Source organism: Leucoraja erinacea, chromosome 19 (assembly GCF_028641065.1).
Source record: "Leucoraja erinacea ecotype New England chromosome 19, Leri_hhj_1, whole genome shotgun sequence".
In the NCBI taxonomy this organism is placed as follows: domain Eukaryota; kingdom Metazoa; phylum Chordata; class Chondrichthyes; order Rajiformes; family Rajidae; genus Leucoraja; species Leucoraja erinaceus.
Window position 1 is genome coordinate 17,057,125 of NC_073395.1, and position 23,533 is coordinate 17,080,657.

At 40.6% G+C, this 23,533-nt stretch overlaps 1 protein-coding gene across 5 annotated transcripts in view; it reads left to right on the forward strand.

Annotated features, from left to right (window-relative positions):
- pphln1 (periphilin 1) overlaps positions 1-23,533 on the forward strand; it is a 73,971-nt gene that overhangs the window by 3,669 nt on the left and 46,769 nt on the right. For 4 of the 5 annotated variants that reach the window (XM_055650431.1, XM_055650433.1, XM_055650429.1 and 1 more), the window contains exons 2-5: positions 2,772-2,869; positions 5,239-5,433; positions 8,101-8,162; positions 16,277-16,318. In XM_055650431.1, coding sequence (XP_055506406.1) covers positions 2,792-2,869; positions 5,239-5,433; positions 8,101-8,162; positions 16,277-16,318 — 377 coding nt within the window. In that variant the 5' untranslated portion in view covers positions 2,772-2,791. The remainder of the gene's footprint in view (positions 1-2,771; positions 2,870-5,238; positions 5,434-8,100; positions 8,163-16,276; positions 16,319-23,533) is intronic. The other variant, XM_055650432.1, reaches the window with a different exon arrangement.

Below are 23,533 nucleotides of genomic sequence, written 5' to 3' on the forward strand. Positions count from 1 at the left end.
CACTTTCATTCTACAGTGGTTAGCTTGAATAGGGCCAGATAGGCTTCCATCCCAGAGTACTTAAGGAAGTAGCCCCAGAAATAGTGGATGCATTAGTGATAATTTTTCAAAACTCTTTATATTCTGGAGTAGTTCCTGAGGATTGGAGGGTAGCTAATGTAACCCCACTTTTTAAAAAGGGAGGGAGAAAGAAAACGGGGAATTACAGACCAGTTAGTCTAACTTCGGTAGTGGGGAAACTGCTAGTCAGTTATTAAAGATGGGATAGCAGCACATTTGGAAAGTGGTGAAATCATTGGACAAAGTCAGCATGGATTTATGAAAGGTAAATCATGTCTGACGAATCTGATAGAATTTTTAGAGGATGTAACTAGTAGAGTGGATAAGGGAGAACCAGTGGATGTGTTATATCTGGACTTTCAGAAGGCTTTTGACGAGGTCCCACATAAGAGATTAGTATACAAACTTAAAGCACACGGTATTGGGGGTTCAGTATTGATGTGGATAGAGAACTGGCTGGCAGACAGGAAGCAAAGAGTAGGAGTAAACTGGTCCTTTTCACAATGGCAGGCAGTGACTAGTGGGGTACCGCAAGGCTCAGTGCTGGGACCCCAGCTATTTACAATATATATTAATGATTTGGACAAGGGAATTGAATGCAACATCACCAAGTTTGCGGATAACACGAAGCTGGGGGGCTGAGCTGTGAGGTGGATGCTAGGAGGCTGCAAGGTGACTTGTATTTGCCCACTCACCCAGCCTATCCATGGCAGATGCAGTATAATGTGGACAAATGTGAGGTTATCCACTTTGGTGGCAAAAACAGGAAAGTAGATTATTATCTGAATGGTGGCCGATTAGGAAAGGGGGAGATGCAACGAGACCTGGGTGTCATGGTACACCAGTCATTGAAAGTCGGCATGCAGGTGCAGCAGGCAGTGAAGAAAGCAAATGGTATGCTAGCATTCATAGCAAAAGGATTTGAGTATAGGAGCAGGGAGGTTCTACTGCAGTTGTACAGGGTCTTGGTGAGACCACACCTGGAGTATTGCGTACAGTTTTGGTCTCCTAATCTGAGGAAAGACATTCTTGCCATAGAGGGAGTACAGAGAAGGTTCACCAGACTGTTTCCTGGGATGTCAGGACTTTCATATGAAGAAAGACTGGATAGACTCGGTTTGTACTCGCTAGAATTTAGAAGATTGAGGGGGGATCTTATAGAAACGTACAAAATTCTTAAGGGGTTGGACAGGCTAGATGCAGGAAGATTGTTCCCGATGTTGGGGAAGTCCAGAACAAGGGGTCACAGTTTAAGGATAAGGGGGAAATCTTTTAGGACCGAGATGAGAAAAACATTGTTCACACAGAGAGTGGTGAATCTCTGGAATTCTCTGCCACAGAAGGTAGTTGAGGCCAGTTCATTGACTATATTTAAGAGGGAGTTAGATGTGGCCCCGTGTGGCTAAAGGGATCAGGGGGTATGGAGAGAAGGCAGGTATAGGATACTGAGTTGGATGATCAGCCATGATCATATTGAATGGCAGTGCAGGCTCGAAGGGCCGAATGGCCTACTCCTGCACCTATTTTCTATGTTTCTATATATAATCTACTTTGCTTTTGTCATTAGATTTTCATAAGTATTGCATATGTCAAGCCACCCGAAATACAGTAAAGGCCCTGTCCCACAGACAAATTTTTTTTCGGCAACTGTCACAGTCGTAGCACGTCGCTAAAAAAGCGTTGACTGGACCCCACACCACGACAATGTCTACGACAAGCTACGACAACTTACCACCTAGTATATGTCAATCTACGGCAAGCTACCGACAACCAGCGACCCATTAGGACGCCCACATAAGACCACACCTACGACAACCTACGACCACACAGGCGACAACGTATGACAACCAAAGTCAACCTACGTCCACCTGCGACAATCTACAACAAGCAACGACACTGTCGGCGACAACTGAAGACAATTAAGTTGCCGGTACCTGTCGCCGGTTGACGTAGGTAGTCTCCAATGGAATTCACCAAAGTCCGCACCCGGCGACAACCAGCGTCACCTGGCGACAACCTGCGTCATCCTGGCGATGACCTACGACAGCACCTGCGACAGGAGAAAACAACCTACGTCAAGCCCACAGTCGCCAAAAAGTTTTGAACATTTCAAAATCCAGCGGCGATCAGAAAAATGTTACAACTCTTTAGGCGACTTGAGGAGACTACTCCCAACCATACAGGCGTCACCCCGCGACCATGTGGCGACAGCCTAGTCGCCTGTAGTTGCCAAAAAAAATCACCTAATTGGGACGGGCTTAAGTGTTTGAAACTAAAGAAAGCCCATAACTATGCTGACATCAAAGCGAAATGGGGTGTAAATTGAGGTGAACTTCAAAAAACACAGCCGAGTTAAAGAGAAAGGCAGAATAGGTGGAAAATCTGGTACATGCTACTTTGCTAGTCTACTCTGCAGGAATATCCCTGGGTTCTGAATTTGGGTAGATGGACCACACATCCCAGAATTAGATGAAGGGGAGAAACAGAAATGTTGGTGGTTTTCTGAAACGTGATATGATAGGCTGGATGATCTAATTCTTTCCAGCAGAGACCTGATGGTATGGAATCTGTCATTTCTGCAGCAGTCAACTCTCCAATATGCCATCTTATGAAAAGTCAGCCTAATATTCCTGCAATGAAAATTAAATTATGTTTGTCAGTCGTTCAGTTCATTAGTTTATGCTTTGAATTACTTTTTTTTTCCTTTGCAGCTAAGCGACACATTAAGGGTATGTGGTCTGGATCCCGGTCACAATATGGTGAAAGAAATCAGCGAGGCCATTTTCAGCCTGGAAGACCCCACAATGCAGTATGTTTTGTAATGACTGAGCTGTCTTTTTTTACCTGTATACATAAGATGTGCCAAAGCTAGGGTCTATTTATATTTTGTAAATATTGCTGCATTCATTCCACTTGAAGCATGAAAATCTATAATATGATCACTCAGAACTTAGTGTTCATGTTGAAAAAGTACTTCCCATCCTCATCACATTCCTGCACTTAGTCTGTAGCCACCTAAGTAGCCATACGTACTTTCTAAATGTGAATTGGATTGCTATCTCTGCCACTTTTTCAGGCTGTAAGTTCCAAACCCCAACCATTCTTTGAGTGAAAATGTTTTCTACCTTTATTTTCCACCAATGTCTAAATATACGCCCCGTCCTTAACTATGCTTCTGCTATTGGGTCCTCTGTCTTCTTTCTAGACCCCTCATAATTTTAGTTGTGAGGGGAGAATCTTCCCTCTTCCACCTTCTCTGTCCATTATTTTAAAAAAAGATCGAATTTAACAATCTTTAATTGCATCTTCAGTTTTCTCAGTGGGATATGTCTTGGTTTATCTCTTATGCATGCACTCCAGCTCAATTACATCATTCTCATAATGTATGAACAGAACTGTATGCAGTTCTGTATGAGATACACAATTATAGCTTCACCTTTTTGCTTCTATTTTCTATGCTTTTGAGTAATAAAGGAAAGTATCCCAAGTGTGTTTTCAACCATCTTACTCCAACATTTTGTGTCTATCTTGGATGTTCCTTTCCACACATCTTATTGATCGATGCTATTACCTTCAAAGGTGTATATATATATATGTATATTTCAAAGATAGTTTATTCCTCATCTACACAACTATCCTCCAATGCGTATGTATTTTCTTGCCTTGTTACACTTTCCCAGATGCATATCTGATACATGTCTGTGTTAAATTCTAGTTATCCACATCTTCTTGCAAGTGTAGACCTTTTCTTTTTACTGCCAATCACATGGCTAGTTTAGGCAAGGGAGAAATCGACCCTAGGGGACTGCTACTAACAGCCTTCTAATCACCAAAAACCTTGGGTAGGTCTTCAGTCCCTGCACTCCATTTACTAACTTCTAAATTCACTGACTATTTTTATAGTTTGTTTCCAGAACAGGGAAGAACAAAATTAATCACTGGGCCAGACCCGTAACTCACAGATCCAATTGTAACAAAGATACATTTACCTTGCAACTTTTTAAAGCTTGGTTTAAGTCTGTTTTCAGGTCCATGTCTATGTTCCACCGACAATATTTTTTAAATAATTTGTACTGCCCCTTCCAAGGTCATGGGGATCTTCTTAAAATAGCTGTCTAGCACCAATGTGTAAGGAAATTTGTAAAAGGAGCTAGAGTTCTAACAAACCATGAACTCTTAGCAAACCTTTAAATATCTTTAAAACGTAACTAGTTAAAATCCTATTCAATCTTTTTTTCTCTAATTTGTTATAAGCTAGTGCTCATATATAGCAAATTGTTGACATCTATAAACAATTTAAAATCAAATTTGCACAATGCATGCTGATGTTAAGAGAAACATTTGATTTACTAAATACCATGCATAATGACAGACTTTTTTAGAAACCAGTCACTCACAAAACCAGTGACTCGTGTTGTAAATAGTCAGTCATTCTGTTGTGCGTAGCAAGTAAGGTCTTTAAAGGCTATGACAGGATATAGATGAGTTGCAAAGTTGGGTGGATCATCGGCAGATGGAATTTAAGCCATAAATGGGAGGCCATAAAAAATGTTGATGCAGGAAAGATTGAAGGATCTAAATCCATAGTTCTCTATAAGTGGCAGCACTGGTTGCTTGGGGCTTGCTTGCATTCAAGGGCCAGTGGCATAGAATATAAAAGTGGGGATGTTATGCTGCAACTTTACAAAACACCAGTTAGACTGCATGTGTTTTGAAGAGGAGATTCACCAGTGTGTCACTTAGATTGAAGATCTTTAGTTATGGGGACAGATTGAATAGACTGGGCTTGTTACCCTGTATTGAAGGAAGAAGGAGGATTACCTGATGCTACTTGCAATTATGATGCATAGATCAGTAGATAGTCAAAACTTTTCCCCATGGTAGAGCTATTAAAAACAAGTGGGCATAGTTTTAAGTGGTGAGGTAGGAAAGGGGATCTGAAGGGGAAGGTTTTCTTTTTGTCATTGATTACTGACAAGTAACACTCTCTGCTTTGAAAATAGCTGGGCAGGAATTGATCAGCCCAATCCACTGTTGAATAGTTTGCTGCCACTTAATATTATTTAAAGCATTTATTCGTTGGGGGGCTGTTTGATTAATCACTGTTCTTTGTGATGTTCCTTTTTTGTAAGGGGAAAAAAAATGCAACAATTTAAGGATATTTTGGTATTCTGGCAGGAATTTCAAAGAACAGTACAAATAATACAGAGGAGGCCGGATTGTGACCATGGTGGAAGAGGAAGAGGAAGAGGTGATACGAGCCGTGATTATGATTATTACAACCATTCAGACAGTTATCGAGGATATTCTGCTGACAACCGTGATCCTGGACATGACCGGCGATTTGGTCCACCACTCAAAACTGGTTCATGGGTAAAGATAACCTTTAAAAAATATTATTATCTGTGCCTAAAATGATACTTTTATTTATGGAATCTAGAATATTATCAATAACAAGCACCCATTGATCCATTGGGTCTGTGTTGAGGAGAAATCCAGCCTAATACCACAGTCCAGCACTTGAATTGTAGCCTTGATTTGTATTTTACCATGCTAGTTTTTGTTTCTACTGCTTTCTCTGGCTGAAAAGCTGTAGTATTGATGAAACCTGTTCAATTTGCAGAATTGCCTACACTAGAACCAATACTAATGAGTTGAACATTGAACCCCCTTCTAACAGTTAGAGTATAATTTATCTAATTTATTCTGTATATGATAAAGTATAAGGCAATTCTAATCACTATCCTAAATGTTTTGTTTTAAAATCAACAGAAATGTTTCCACGGTTTTCTCTCATTACAGAAACAGAAAATGGAAGTAGGAATAAGCCACTAGGCCCCTCAAGCCTGCTCACCCATTCAATATGGCCATGGCTGATTTATGCTGGCCTCGTCTCTTTGCTGTTTCCTCATAATCCTTATTTCCTTGATCTTTCAAATATGTATCTACAAGAACACGTAAATAGGAGCAGTATATTAATTTCCCTGAAATCTTGTAGGGAAGAGTTCATTGGGTAACATGATAACCCACAGTTCAAATGGTAAAATCACTTTAATTCTCACTTGCCTTTTCTCAACTACTATTTCCCGCCAATTTGCGTCACAGCAGTGCTACCTTATGACTTCCTAGCTCTCCTGTTATCTTGGATGTTTATGGTTTAATTGTAGCTGGAAAATGCAGAACTTGTACTCTATTCTTGTCTCTAGCTGCAACATACCAACCGTGCATTAGTGTTCTGCTATTGGTTCTCCTGTAATTGTGCACAGTTTCTCGAACTTGGTCTGCCTGGGTATAATTCTTATGACCATAGTTCTTTTGAAGAGTGGATATTGAGAAATTTCCTAAACAATTGTTTTGCTCCCTGTTGAAAAATGAACAACAGCTTTAAAAAAAAAAAAAATACAAATGATCTCAAAATGGCAGCACTGGTTGTGTTCCATTCCAGTGCTAACCTCCATCTACCATTGGTTTCCTCCTGACCGTGCTGATCTCAATAACTTAAATTATTTTTCCTTGCATTTTGCACTGCATGTAACTTCATACAGTCACCGCTACAATAATTCAGATATGGGTTATGCTTGAAAGAAAGATTCAATAAAAACATACCTAACCATGATGATAGTGAATGGCTGTACTGGCTTGAAGGACCAAATGGCCTACTCCTGCACCTATTGTCTATTATTCTACCTTTCTGGCTATTTTAACAAGTAAATTAAGTCAATTCATATTTATGGAGACTATCTCCAAATTAAATAATTGTTTGATAGGACACCAGAGAAAAAGGTGCTCAGTTAATTCCACCATCCCAAACTGATATCCCTGTATTTTATTTTAAATCCAATTCCCTTTTGAAGGGAGCTATTGAATCTCGCTATCATCTTTTTGGGTACCGAATGTCAAATTCTAATGAGTATTTACATTTTTTATATAAATGTTACCGATTCTTCAGCTAATATAAATTGTGGCTTTTGAATTATTTCTATTGATGACATTTTCTATTTTCTCATTATTTTCTGCTCCAGGTAAACCCTGGGTTTTTAGTCTGTGCTTGATTAATCTTTCAATATTCTAGCAACTTTTGTAATATTTTCTGTACCATCTACAAAGTCTTCAAATGTAATCATCAGAAATGTCCACAATCCACCAGTTGAAACTGAACCAATGTGTTATACGACACAAAAAGCTGGAGTAACTCAGCGGGTCAGGCAGCATCTCTGGAGAAAAGGAATAGCCTACCGAGAGTCAGGGGATAGGGAAATGAGAGATATAGATGGCATATGGAACTATTACGCATAGAAAGATATGCAAAAAGAAATGATGATTAAGGAAAGTTAGAGCCCACAATGGTCCATTGTTGGCTGTGGGGTAGGTGATAATGAATTGTATAGGCAGTGACACTCAACAGGATCACAGTGAAACTAGTACAACGATTAGGGTGGGGGAGGAACAGAGAAAGAGAGAGGATGCAAGGGTTGCTTGACGTTCGAGAAATCAATATTCATACCATTGGGGTTGTAAGCTGCCCAAGCTAAATATGAGGTTCTGTTACTCCATTTAGTATTTGGAATCACTCTCACAATGGAGGAGGCCCAGGACAGAGAGGCCAGTATTGGAATCGAAACAGGAGTTAAAATGTTTGGTAATCGGGAGATCACATAGGCCAAGGTGGACTGAGCAAAGGCGTTCAACGAAATTAATGTCCAATCTACCTTGGTTGCAGTTGATGTTACCTGGCGAGATCAAGTGTAGACTTGGCAACCGTTTCTCTGAACACTAGGAGGAAGCACTTCATCTTCCATCCTGAAGGGAGAAAAAAAATGGTCCATGTTGTCATTGAAATATTTAACTGAGAAATCTTGCACCCAAGTGGATTTGGGCTTGAAACATTTTACATTATTTACCAAATTATGACATTCGACATTTTGGGGAATGTAATAGTTATGCTCAGCAGGTATCACTCCAACACATTTGTTTCCATTCTGGCACAGCATTCTAGATTTTAATTTTTTATTTTCTCTTCACAAAATCTATTCTATTCAGGATGGTGAAAATTCCAAATGGCCAAGAGATGAACATTCGGGAAGCAGGTTGCCTGATTACAGGTAGGTCAAGAAAGTAGTATTTCTATTAATTTGTCCTGGTATCTACAGCAGAGTAGTACTTCATTGATTTGGAAAACTGTAAGTGGAGATTATTGGAGCCTTAACGAAGATCTTTGTTGAAGATCTCCCAGAGGACTGGAGAGTAGCCAATATTTTTCCTTTGTTTACGAAGGGAGTGAAGATAATGCCGGATATTGTGTGTCTCTAGTGCTGGAATCTCTGTAGTTGTGATGTATATATAAACGACTTGGACGTAAATGTAGATGGGTTGAGTAAGTTTGCAGATGATGCCAAAGATTCATTCAGTTGTGGACAAAGGTTGTCAAAGTATGTAGTGGGATATAGATCAGTTACTGAAATGGCAGTCGGAGTTTAATCCGAGCAAGTATGAGATGTTGCACTTAGGAAGGTGGCATATAAGGCGAAGTATACGGTAACTGGCAAGACCCATAACAGCATTGACATGCAGAGAGATCTTTGGTCCAAGTCCATAACTCCCTGAAAGTGGCAAAACAAGTAGATTGGTTAACAAGGTCGCATCAAGGTGTGGTTTGTCAACTCGAACGCCCAGGATCGAATAAGATTACAAAAAATGGTTAATGCTGCCCGGTCCATCAAGGGTACCGACCTGCCCTCCATTTAAGGGATGTAGAAGAGGTGCTGTATCAAAAAGGCAGGCAGCATCAAGGACCCACACAACCCTGCCAATGCTCTCATTTCACTCCTGCCATCAGGCTGAAGGTATAGGAATCTGTAATGTCCAGGTTCAGGAACACCTTCCTCCCAACAAACATCAGGTTATTTGAACACTGCGAACACCTACTAAATTATGAACTGCTTGGCTGCACAAGAATCTTTGGGGTTTGCTTTGTTTTTGCATTATATTGTTTTATATTTATTGAACTTTTTGTTTATTATATTATCTGCTGAGTGCTGTGCTTTCAAATCTGTTATGCTGCTTCTGTAAGTAAGAATGTCATTGTTCCATTTTTGGACATGTGAATATAAAAACACTCCTGACTTGTTTAAGAAAGAACTGCAGATGCTGGAAAAATCGAAGGTAGACAAAAATGCTGGAGAAACTCAGCGGGTGAGGCAGCATCTATGGAGCGAAGGAATAGGTGACATTTTGGGTCGAGACCCTTCTTCAGACTGATGGGGGGCGGGGGGGGGGGGTGGAAGAAGAAGAAAGTAAGAGGCGGAGATAGTGGGCTGTGGGAGAGCTGGGAGGGGAAAGAGAGAGACAGCAAGGACTACCTGAAATTAGTCAATGTTCATACCACTGGGGTGTAAACTACCCAAGCAAAATATGAGATGCTGCTCCTCCAATTTGTGGTGGGACTCACTCTAGCCATGGAGGAGGCCCAGGACAGACAGGTCGGATTCGGAATGGGACATGGAGGTGAAGTGCTGAGCCACCGGGAGATCAGGTTGGTTATTGCGAACTGAGCGGAAATGTTGGGCGAAGCGATCGCCAAGCTTACGCTTCCTCTCACCGATGTAGAGCAGCGGATGAGGTTGGAGGAGGTGCAGGTGAGCCTCTGCTGCACCTGGCAAGACTGCTTAGGTCCTTGGATGGAGTCAAAGGGGGAAGTAAAGCGACAAGTGTAGCTTTTTCTGTGGTTGCAAGGGAAAATACATGGGGAAGGGGTGGTTTGGGTGAGAAGGGACGAATTGACCAGGGAGTTACGGAGGAAGCGGTCTCTGTGGAATGCCGAAAGTGGAGGAGATGGGAGGATGTGGCCAGTGGTGGGATCCCGTTGGAGGTGGCGAAATGTCAGAGGATTATCTGTTGTATGTTGCGGCTGGTAGGATGGAAGGTGAGTACAAGGGGGACTCTACCCTTGTTGCTAGTGGGGGGATAGGGGTATAGAAGAGACCCTGGTGAGAGCCTTATCTCTAGTCGAAGACCCACGTTCCTTAAAGAATGAGGTCGAAGAGGGGAACCCGTTCCCTGACTCTTGTTTGGTATGCTCTCCTTCATCGGTAGGGTATGGAGGTTTAAATTCAGAAAATCATATTGCGTATGAGTTTGGTTAAGCTGCATTTGGAGTATTGAGAGCAGTTCCGGCTGACTGAAGAAGCGGTGGAGGCTATGGATAGGGTGCAGAAGAGGTTTACTACAATACTAGAATGTTCCCTGGGTTGTGGGGCTATTAGCTATAAGAGGTTAGACAAAATTATGAGATTGCGTAGACAGTCGGATTCACTTTCCTGGGATGGAAATGTCAAAGACCAGAGCACATATTTCAAGTTCACATGAGGAAAGTTTAAAGGAGATGCAATAGCCAAATTCTTTTTGCACGCAACATGGTGGGCAGTTAGAAGGCACTGCCATAGTGGTGGAGGCAGAAATGATTGGGGCATTTAAGATAATTTATTTTACAAAATATACTATTACTTAACATGCAAATAAAACCAGTAATTTTGAAGGCAAATGGTATTTTGGCATTAATACAGTTTGAGTACAGACGTGAAGGTGCTGGCTCTAATTAGATCATTGGTTAGATCATATCTAGAATATTATATGCTTGTCTCATCTCTTACCAAAGGAAGGCTCTGTGATGAGAAATGCAACTAACTATTCACCAGATGTCTGGGATGGTGGGTCTATCATATGAGCAGATTTTGACAATGATGTTGACTTTAGTAGAGTAAGACCTGATTTCAATGAAATGTACATAGTTCTTAAGGGCATGAACAATTAAAAAAAAAGTTGGGTTAATTATCCCTGCTTCTGTCCAGAACTAGGAGACACAGTCTTAAATTTTGGGGTCAGCCATTTAGGACTAAGATGAAGAAAATGTTCTTTGATTTGTTAAGATTCTTTACCCATGTGGAATGGAGGCTGAGTTATTGAGTATATTCAAGTATGAGATTTTTTAATATTGAAAGACATGAAAGAAAAATGTTGGCATGGATGTGGTGGCCCAAAGGTCCTGTTTCTGTGTTGTATGGATTTGTTGACTATTCAAACATGTAAAATGCTATTTTTCTACTTCAAATTTAAGTGGAAACTAGGCCAGAAGGATTGGAATAAAATATTGGCAGATAAAATCAGTTTGAAAATGCTCAAAGAAATGCAGAGTAACCATATAACCAGAATGTTAGAGGAAGTGTCCCGGTAATTAAGAGCTTTCTGGGTTATTAAAATAGATTGAGAAAGACAAATGAAAAATGTCCATTTTAGGATGCAATGGACGTTCAATTCCAGTATAGAAGAATGGAAAGGGAAATGAGTGGGGAGAATTTATGGGTATAACTGATGTACAGTTAACATGAAAATAATCCCAGTTGACATTAATATTATTATTGAAGGTGGTCTTAAGAATAGTGCTCAAAATAAATCACCAACTGAATACATTATTAAAGATATCTGAAACTGAAGGAGGATTTGAGAAGTATAGGAAGGAACTGCAGATGCTGTTTTACACCGAAGATAGACATACATTTCTGGAGTAACTCAGTGGGACAGGCAGCATCTGTGGAGAGAATGAATGGGTGACGTTTTGGGTCGAGACTGAGAGTCAGAGGAGAGGGAAACTAGAGATATGGAAGGGTACAAAGAGAATGTAAGGCGTGAACAGGACAGATCTGGGATGGAGACAAAAATGCTGGAGAAACTTAGCGGGTGAGGCAGCATCTATGGAGCGAAGGAAATAGGCAACGTTTCGGGTCGAGGCCCTTCTTCAGGCAGATCTGGGAGATCACCTAATGCTCCGATCTTTCAGAGCCCCCGAGGTAGCTTTGATTTCTAGATTCTTTCCTCCCCATCACGATTTATTTTTGGACTTGCTCTCTTTTTGAATTAGAGAGCAGTTTTCCCAGTTAGCCCCACGTTGAATGTTTATTTAACGAAAAAAAAATGTCAATGCCAGAACAGAGTAAGATCACTGCAGACACATTACACTGGAGTATATGTCATTCAGCTCTCTCCAGTGAGGATTTCATTTTCACTCCACAGACAATTGGTGGGAAAATTGCCATTGGAATGCATGTGATCTTCAGGCTGGTTTAATTGACCGGGGAGGCTTTGTTTTTGTCAGATGCATGATTTGTAATGGACTGATTCATATATATGGGCTTTTTGAGTTAATTCTTGAAGATGTGTGCCTTCTGCATGTAAAACTGAGTGGAAGACTATCTTTTGCTGTGGTATAACAGAAATGTGGATTGTCTGCCCCTGTGACAGGTTTGAAACTTGGTGAGCCTAAGCTTATGGACTTCACTGGTTATCAGCTATTCCTTTGTGGAGTTGGTCACATACACCTGGAGAAGCAGCCTTTTTTCACCTCCTGCCACAGACACAATGGGCTTAATTTTTAATGATCAAAACCTATTTTCCTACGATGTACGAGGCAGCCATTCTGTTCATCGTATCTCCAACGCATTTTCTTATTTTTGCTCGGGTTGCTTGTGATTGGTCTATAAAATAATGTAGGACTTAAATTCGCCATTGGAGGGCACTGTGAACCTGGAATGTATATTGCATATTTTTTGGATCAAGATTTTGATTCTGATTCAAGGTTTAGTACATCTCAATTCCTTGCATTTTAGGTCTATGTTAATTATATAAATATAGTACTAAAAAAAACCCTTGCTTCAATTTACAAATCCACTGACTCCCATAGCTATCTAGACCATACTACCATACTATTTCCCATCCTGCTTCCTGTAAAAACTCTATCCCCTATTTCCAATTCCTCCGTGTACGCCGCATTTACGCCCAGGATGAGGTTTTCCATATCAGGTCATCGGAGATGTCCTCATTCTTTAGGAAACCAGGGTTCCCCTCTTCCATTATAGATGAGGCTCTCTCACTAGTGTCTCCTCGATATCCTGCAGCACCACTCTTGCTCCCCCTCCCCCCCCCCCCATTCATAACAAGGACAAGTCCCCCTTGTCCTCACCTTCCATCGCATACAGCATATAATCCTGCAACATTTTCGCGACCTCCAACGGGATCCCACTATTGGCCACATCTTCCCATCTGCACCCTGTTCTGCTTTCTGCAGTTAAGGCTTTCTGCACCACCCGCTCAGTCTGCCTTAACCTAGACCAGATGTTCTGTCATGGGCCTCCTCCATTGTCAGAGTGAGGCCCAACACAAATTGGAGGAACAGCACCTCATATTTTGCTTGGGTAGCTTACACCCCAATGGTATGAACATTGATTTCTCTAACTCCAATAGCTCCCCCCCTTCCCCTTTCCAGTTCTCCCACCAGTTTTACTGTCTTCGTTTCGCTGAACACCTCCGCTCAGTCCGCCTTAACCTACCTGATCTCCCGGTTGCTCAGCACTTTAACTCTCCCTCCCATTCCCAATCTGACCTTTCTGTCATGGGCCTCCTCCATTGTCAGAGTGAGGCCCAACACAGTGGGATAACATTAGCTACCCTCCAATCCACAGGAACTGATCCTGAATCTAAAGCATATTGGCAAATGATCACCAATGCGTCCATGATTTCTGGAGCCACCTCCTTGAGTACCCTGGGATGCAGACCAACAGGCTCTAGGGATTTATCAGCCTTCAATCCCATCAGTCTACCCAACACCATTTCCTGACTAATGTGAATTTCCTTCACTTCCTCTGTCACACTTGGTCCTCTGTCCCCTAGTAATTCTGGGAGATTGTTTGTGTCTTCCTTAGTGAAGACAGAACCAAAGTACCTGTTCAATTCCTCTGCCATTTCCTTCCCCCCCCCCATAATAAATTCACTTGTTTCTGTCTTCAAGGGACCCACATGTCTTAACAATTTTTTTCCCTTCTCTTCACTTGCCTAAAGAAGCTTTTACTATCCTCTATATTCTTGGATAGCTTACCTTTGTACTTCATCTTTTCTCCCCGTATTGCCTTTTTAGTTACCTTCTGTTGATCTTTAAAAGTTTCCCAATACTCTGGCTTCCCGCTCATCTTTACTATGTTATATGTCTTCTATTTTTTTATTTTTTTTGCTGTCCTTGACTTCCCTTGTCAGCCATGTTTGCCTTTTACTCCCATTAAAATCTTTCTTCCTCTTTGGAATGAAATGATTCTGCATCTTCTAGATTTCCCCCAGAAATACCTGCGATTGCTGTTCCGCCGTCATCCCTGCTAGGGTCCCTTTTCAGTCAACTTTGGCCAGCTCCTCCCACATGCCTCCATAGTCCCCTTTGTTCAACTGCAATACTGATACTTCTGATTTTACCTTCTCCCTCTCAAGGCTTGTCAGGTATGTCCTATGTCTCTTACACAGAGACAGGTCACACCCGACAAACCTGACTATGCCATTGAGCCCGAGGGCTTCTCCCTTCATTGGATGAACCGTACGGTGTCTTTGGGCAAGGTTAGAGGTGATGGGATCTGCCTTCTAATCAATTCCTTGTGCTCAGACGTGGCAGTCCTGGTGAGCTCATGCTCCCTAAACCTGGAATATCTGATTGAAGTGCCATCCGTACTGCCTGCCGAGGGAAGTCACTTGCTCTGAAAGAATTGTACTCTGCTAACAACAGCCTTGAGACAAAAGGTCCAAAGCCCTGGTCATTGCAACCAGAGATTTCAATCAAGCCAATGTCAGGGTCGTTCCACCAAAGTGTTACCAGCATGTCCCGCTGGAGGACAGAACACCCTCGACCACTGCTACACATCAATAAAAACATCTACCGCTCTGCTCCTCGGCCACATTTTGGTAAATCTGAAAAACTAGCAGGAGTATTCACTGACATCTTTAATCTTTTCCTACTCCATTCTGAGGTAACCACCTGCTGCAAGAAGATTACTATCATTCTGGTGCTGAAGAAAAGCAAGATTTTATGCCTTAAAGACTACCGTCCAGTGGCCTTGACACCCACCATCCTGAAGTGCTTTGAGAGACTAGTTATGAAACACATTAATTCCGGTCTACCAAGCAGACATGACCCTCTGCAGTTTTGCCACCACCACAACAGAGTCCAGAGCCAGCACATCCTTATGGTGCCCAAAATTACCCACAATATTCCAAATGTGGCTTTACCAGTGCCTTATTGAGCCTCAACATTACATCATTACATTTTGGGCACCATATCTGAGGAAGGATGTGCTGTCGCTGGAGTTGCAGCCATCTTTATTTACCATTTCATCCCATACATTCCATTCATCTTCATTTCCATCATTTCCAGACCATACTCATTCAGGTGTGTTTATGCATTTTATCTTTGTACATGATACTTTTGTCATAGCTCATTATTATTCTATTTGCCCCCTTGTTCATCTGACCTCATCTTCGCAAATTCTTATTGGTTCGTTCTGTCTATTTCTGTTGGATTCTTGCTGCACAACACTTGTTATTTTTTTCTATGCTACACTGAAGATAAATTTCACAGAAATCACTTGAAATTAATACCCGGATAATGAAAAATTACCAAAGGAAATTTTTAGAGATATTTATGATGTTTCAGAAAAATATAATTGATGGTGGACTTGAAAACTCATCATATGCTGAATAGCAAAATCAGCCCTTGATTCAATTAATTTGCAGAAGGTTAAGATTAAGAGTAAAGAGCTAATACAGGAGTGAATAGGTTCCCATAAGGATCAACCTTATCAAAGTCCTTGCTGAACTCCATAAAGCCTATATCTACTGCCTTGCCCTCATTGACCTTCTTGGTTAATTAAAAAAAATTGTGAGACACAATCTCCTGCTGGCTATAACAATTCAAATTATATTTTAATGCACATTGCATATTTCTTTTAAGCCTATTATTATTTGTTGCTGTTGTGAAGAACAAAATGCAAGTTCCCGATGGTCTCCAGTTTATTCCATGGGAACCCATGACTAAATGAGAACATCTACAAGTACAGTTCCAATTTCATTGTCAGTCGTCTGATGGTCTTCAAAAACAGATTGTAATTTTTGTTAGATTTAAACATCAGAGTTGAGACCAAGCACATCAGAGATCAACGGTTAATGAGTTAATGTAAAATGAAATGCTTTGATTCAAACTATCCTGACAAATAGAATTTGATTAAATTAATTATTGCCAATCTTTTCTATTCGCATATTACTGGAATTTTTCATGACATTGGAGGAGTCCTGATACAGAAAATAAACAGATTTTATGCTGGAAATGTTTTTATTTGAACTATGTTTCTTATAGGGGAACCAAGACAAAGAGATATGCTGATGATGATGATAACAGGTAGGCTGTGGACTTCACTATTTCAAAAGTTCACCTCTGCATTATTCTCATCTTCACAGCAAATGAGGAATATGTCAAATAGCTGCTTCTTTCTTTTCTGTGTCTTTGCACTAAACTCCTCTTTCCTGAATAACTTTGTCCATGCGTTCTTCTCCTCTGTTTATCATTCCATTACCATAAATTCCACTAAACTGATGACCATCATACTTCTCTTCTTGACTTGGTCTCAACTGCTCTACATTGGTGAGACCAAGCGCAGGCTTGGCGATCGCTTCGCCCAACACCTCTGCTCAGTTCGCAATAACCAACCTGATCGCCCGTTGGCTCAGCACTTCAACTCCCCCTCCCATTCCGATTCTGACCTTTCTGTCCTGGGCTTCCTCCATGGCCAGAGTGAGTCCCACCATAAATTGGAGGAGCAGCACCTCATATTTCGCTTGGGTAGTTTACTCAACTCTCCCTCCCCTTCCCAGCTCGCCCACAGCCTACTGTCTCTGCCTCTTCCTTTTTCCTGCACCCCCCCCCACATCAGTCTGATGAAGGGACTCGACCCAAAACGTCGCCTGTTCCTTTGCTCCATAGATGTTGCTTCACCCGCTGAGTTTCTCCAGCATTTTTGTCTACCTTTGATTTTTCTAGCATCTGCTGTTCTTTCTTAAGCAAATAATCAATTTCCAATGTCACTTTCCTCCCCAAAGTCCTTTTACATTGTGGCACCTCTCAAAATTGATTATTTTATATTGGACCAGGATTGGCACTGTAAATTGTGCATCTGGATCATAACTAATTTTGCTTATTTCCACCTTCAACTTTGTGTTTCTTCTTGATTTTTCTGTTGCTGAAAATGTAATCTCTGCCTTTGTTGTAAAAACCAATGTCAACATGTTTCTGATCAATCTCTCTTGTTCTCCCTTTGCAAACTACCCTTGTTTTCACTCAAGGAAGAAGGGTTTCGGCCTGAAACGTTGCCTGTTTCCTTCGCTCCATAGATGCTGAGTTTCTACAGCATTTTTGTCCCTCACCTATTTTATGTTGGCTTCTATCAGGCAAAGACTCACATTTTAATTCTCATTCTTTAATACTTTCAAGGCTGTGAACTTCATTTTGTTTGCACTCTCCTTTAGCTCTTCCAGCTTTTTAGTGATCTGTATACAAGTATACAAACTTAAAGCACACGGTATTTGGGGTTCAGTATTGATGTGGATAGAGAACTGGCTGGCAGACAGGAAGCAAAGAGTAGGAGTAAACGGGTCCTTTTCACAATGGCAGGCAGTGACTAGTGGGGTACCGCAAGGCTCAGTTCTGGGACCCCAGCTATTTACGATATATATTAATGATTTGGACGAGGGAATTGAATGCAACATCTCCAAGTTTGCGGATGACACGAAGCTGGGGGGCAGTGTTAGCTGTGAGGAGGATGCTAGGAGGCTGCAAGGTGACTTGTATTTGCCCACTCACCCAGCCTATCCATGGCAGATGCAGTATAATGTGGATAAATGTGAGGTTATCCACTTTGGTGGCAAAAACAGGAAAGTAGATTATTATCTGAATGGTGGCCGATTAGGAAAGGGGGAGATGCAACGAGACCTGGGTGTCATGGTACACCAGTCGGCATGCAGGTGCAGCAGGCAGTGAAGAAAGCGAATGGTATGCTAGCATTCATAGCAAAAGGATTTGAGTATAGGAGCAGGGAGGTTCTACTGCAGTTGTACAGGGTCTTGGTGAGACCATACCTGGAGTATTGCGTACAGTTTTGGTCTCCTAATCTGAGGAAAGACATTCTTGCCATAGAGGGAGTACAGAGAAGGTTCACCAGACTGTTTCCTGGGATGTCAGGACTTTCATATGAAGAAAGACTGGATAGACTCGGTTTGTACTCGCTAGAATTTAAAAGATTGAGGGGGGATCTTATAGAAACGTACAAAATTCTTAAGGGGTTGGACAGGCTAGATGCAGGAAGATTGTTCCCGATGTTGGGGAAGTCCAGAACAAGGGGTCACAGTTTAAGGATAAGGGGGAAATCTTTTAGGACCGAGATGAGAAAAACTTTTTTCACACAGAGAGTGGTGAATCTCTGGAATTCTCTCCCGCAGAAGGTAGTTGAGGCCAGTTCATTGGCTATATTTAAGAGGGAGTTAGATGTGGCCCTTGTGGCTAAAGGGATCAGGGGGTATGGAGAGATGGCAGGTACAGGATACCGAGTTGGATGATCAGCCATGATCATATTGAATGGCGGTGCAGGCTCGAAGGGCCGAATGGCCTACTCCTGCACCTATTTTCTATGTTTCTATGTATCCCCCTCTTTCTGGCCTCTTGGTTGTTGTCCAATTTAATGGTTCCAACTGCCAAGCTCCTCAACTCTGGAATTCCCTTGCAGAACTATGCTTCTCTTGCCTCCCTTGGCACAGTGCTTCAAATCTATGGACTAATCAGCTTGTATGGTTAAGTGCCAAGTTTTATTTTATAGCAGTCCGCTAAAGCGCTTTGAGACGTCTTTGTGAAATCACTGCACATAAATACAAGCAAATGTTATTTAACTGTGTTGATGAATTTTATCTTGTTTTGAAGGATGCAGGCAGTAGCAATTAGTAATTTCATACAACACAGAAACAGACCTTTCTGTCCACTATGAACTTTCAGTGCCCAACACTTGCTCTGCTACCACTTATTCTTTGAAGATTCATATGCTCTTCTCGATACTTATTAAATATTATGAGAGCCTCTACTCCAGGCCGTGCATTCCAGAATCCAACCACCATTTGGGGGAAAATATTCTTCCTTAAATCCCCTCTAAACTTCTTAAATATTACCTTAAACATTTGTCAGCTGGTTTTAGAGATCTCAGATACAAGCTTTAGGTCTGATAAAGGGTCTCGACCCGAAAAGTCACTCATTCTTACTCTCCAGAGATGCTGCCTGTCCTGCTGAGTTACTCCAGCATTTTGTGTCTATCTTCGATTTAAACCAGCGTCTGCAGTTCTTTCCTAGGCATAAGTTTCTTGTTCTAATTAGCTCTCCCAAAATGCTTCGCCTCACTCTTAAATTCAATTCCATCTGCCATTGTACTTCCCACGTTTATCAACAGGTCTCTGCATGAAGAGTGATCTTTACATGTACACGATTGACAGATGCCATCAGGTTGGAACTCCAGCTAGAGTATCTAGAATACCTCAGAGGGCTATGGGTGTTTAATAATTGCATTTTCAGAGGATATGGGGATTGAGAATTCACTTTCAGTGTTTCAGAGGATATGGGGATTAGGAGGGGGGTTGGGGAAATGGACAAAGTACATGATATTGCGCAATCTTGTGATTGTTTGCCCAGGTTTGAATAGATTTACTTGGTTTCTGTTTCTTGAATTATTGTGTATGTGTATCTGAGTTTAAATGAAGAGCATGTGTAAAACTTTCCCAAAATGTTAATCTGCAAGTTAAATCGGTAGTAAAGAAATCAAACTCAATGCTAGCATTTATTTCAAGAGGGCTTGTATACAAAAACAGGGATGTAATGCTGAAGCTCTATAAGGTGTTGGTAAGGCCTCATTTGGAATATTGTGAGCAATTTTGGGTACCATATCTGAGGACCCAATATTGTGAGCAAGGATTTGCTGGCTCTTGAGAGGGTCCAGAGGAGGTTTACAAGAATGATCCCAGGAATGCGAAGGTTAACCTATGATGAGCGTTTGTCGGCACTGGGCTTGTACTCGCTGGAGTTTTAATGAATGAGGGGGGACCTAATTGAAACGTACAGAATAGTGAAAGGCTTGGATAGAGTTGATGTGGAGAGGATGTTTCCACTTGTGGGGGAGTCTAGGACTAGAGGTCATAGCCTCATAATTAAAGGATGTTATTTTAGGAAGGAGAAATGTCTTTAGTCAGAGGGTGGTGAATCTGTGGAATTGTTTGCCACAGAAGGCTGTGAAGGCCAAGTCGCTGGATATTTTTACGGCAGAGATGGATAGATTCTTGAATGGTATAGGTGTCGGAGATTATGGGGAGAAGACAAGAGAATGGGGTTAGGAGGGAGAGATAGATCAGCCATGATTGAATGGTGGAATAGACTTGATGGGTTGAATGGTCTAATTCTACTCCTATGACTTATGACTTTATGAGTGTTATAAATCATGGCACTGCAAGGTTAGATGTTAGTGTTTATCCTGCTAAATCGTGCCTATAATGGAAATGTTTTCCTGCATGGCATCCTGTTTTAGGGCAAACTAATCAAGAATGCCACTTGAGCTAATGCCTCCTCGTCATCTTGAATGTGGGCGTTATTATGAGGATGAGCCCCTTTGACTCCATCTATGGCGATGGTGATTTTTGTGTCTTCTACCAACAGAGGGTCACACTTCCCCAAGTCCAGTGTCTCTCTTGTAGCAGAAAACAAAAAAGAAAGTCAGTAGAGATTGTTCTTTCTTGACATCAAGAAACCTGACCTCAATTGATGCAGGAAGGTGTGCAAAATTGAAGTTTCAATCGGGACCTCAGAAGTTTTCCATTTATTTCCGGGCTGGTCTCTCTGGACGTATTGCAATTTTCATGAGGTTGGTGGCCTGACCATGTTTCTGAGCCACACCAACATGAATAGAAATAATTTAACATAGTCCAAAGGAATACCACGAATATCTTGAAGTATATTCTAATTCTCAGAAGTTGGCCCAAAACAAACTGTTATAGATCTTGTAATTTCAAATAAAAATGAAAAATGCTACAAATGCTTGGTGGATCAGCAAAGAAAGAAACAGTTGACATTTATGGCTGAAGTTTTTATTAGACCTGATGCAAGGACACAAACCCCCAAAACTTACTCAGTTTCTTTATCCACGTATGCTGCCTGGCCTGTTCAGTATTTACAGTTTCTTCTGGTCATCAGTGGCATAAATATGTTTACAAAAGTGGTTATGTGTAGTTACAGGTAACTATTGACTGAGTTCTGTTATCTTTAATATTTTCCCTCATGGAGATATGTAAAAAGCACACATTTTTGGCATGGCCATATTTTCAAATATAGTTATTTACCAAGTTGGTGAAATTAATTAAAAGAACAAATTATTTTGTTTCATAACACAATTAATGGAATTTTGTAATAACTTGGAAGTTAGTAATAAATAATGGAAACTTAGATTAATAAGTTTGAGTTGTTTAAGAATGCTTACAAATTCAAGTCAAATGTTATCATGTTAAAATATATTTAAAGTAAATCATAATTATTAACCCACACCTAGATAATGTCAGAGGATTAAGTAGAAAGGTGAGGTGCAATGGTAGAAACCAATGCAGACACAAATTTCGCACAATTTCTTCCTCCTGGTTGTCCTTATTAAATATAATTGTCTATTTATAAATTGGTTTGGTATGCATGTTTTTCTTTATAATATATTTATAGACTTGTCTTCAGCAACATTTGTTTCTTTTCTGTTAAACAAATGCATACTTGTACACATAAGGACTTAAATCAAAAAGCAATCTTTATGGTTCTTGGGAAACTGGCATGGGAAACTTAACCCAATTGCTATTTAATGCATTCACAAATTTCTCAATTAAATGTGACTGAAATGTGCTATTTTATTTATAGAGCTTTCTTATATTAGGTTGTTAGTTTTTCTTGATGTACAGCAACTTTTTAACTTTGAAACAAAATTATATTTATGCCAAATTTTCTCACTGTTATGTATAATGTTGAGATCATGATACAAATTACAACCTCTCGATCATAAATATAGCAAAGACAAATCAGTCTTATAAAGCTTACTTCTCAATTTGTCATTAGAGACAAATCCAACTGTTGTTCACACAAAATCTAGGTGCTATCAATCACTGTTGAGTACAAAATTGGATAATCACATTTATGTATTCACTTGCTGTTGTGTTAATAAAATAATACTGATGGAAGAAGCAAGCTTTATTTTTGAAGGTGAATAGAGTTATATACCTATATGAAACCGTGATTGACACAAATTGCTGGAGTAACTCAGTGGATCAGGCAGCATCTCTGGAGAAAATGGGTAGGTGATGTTTCAGGTTGGGACTCAGGCTCCCGTCCCGAAACGTCACCCATCAATTTTCTCCAGAGATACTGCCTGACCCGCTGAGTTATTCCAGCATTTTGTGTCTATATCTGCTATAAACAAGCATCTTTTTCATTACAATGAAACGGTGATTACCTGATTTGGATGTACAGATTAAATTGCAGGATTTTAAAATATATAAATGCATCAGACTCTTTGAGAATGCCTCTGAACCTGGTTACTGCAGGTCTTTATTACAGTTGAAGTTTAAAAATATTCAACGTAACAGTTGAATTATCAGTTTTTGTGTACTATGTTCCTGAGTTAGTGTATATATGTGTGATTGTGGTGAAAATTAAACAATTATAAAATATGCATTTCATGTTCACTGCATATTGTTGACATATCTTCTCTTGTGCCCATTATCATTGAAAACATCCTTATACGAGTTTGCAATGATATGGTTAAGTGAAGATCCTGATAGATGTAAAATGCTTCTAAGTTTTTGAAAAATCTGTCCTATTTAATTCAAACATGCAATCTTAGTCGTGTACATAGAGAATCAAATGCAGCTAGTTCTAATTTCAGCAGATCTAAGATTTTTGTATCCACTAATCTATCTGGGTTTATTGTACAGCATGAATTCCCTTTGTAAATTAAAAAAAAATTACCATTGTCATTCCTAAAGTTGTCTTTTATAATGTTGGTACATTCCCTGGTTCTTCCTCCACAGTTTATTTTAGTAATATAATAAGTTTAGGGTGGCTCATTGGCTTGAAGAGCTGCTGCCTTATAGGTTTATTGAGCCAAGTTCAGTCCTCACATCAGATGATGTCTGTATGGAGTTTGCACATTGTCTCTTTGACACGTAGGTTCCAGTTTCTTCCTAAGATAGACACAAAATGCTGGACTAACACAGCGGGACAGGCAACATCTCTGGAGAGAAGGAATGGGTGACGTTTAGGGCCGAGACCCTTCTTCAGCCTGAGAATCAGGAACGAGGGAGTCTGGAGATATGAAAGGGCAAAGTGTGAAAACGACATATCAAAGCAGACGATGATAAAGAAATGTAGAATGGTTCATTGTTAGTTCAGTCTAGTTTATTGTCACATGTACTGAGGTACAGTGAAAAGCTTTTGTTGCATGCTAACCAGTCAGTGGAAACAGTCAGCTGAGGGGACGGTGACAAGGAGGCATACAATAAATAA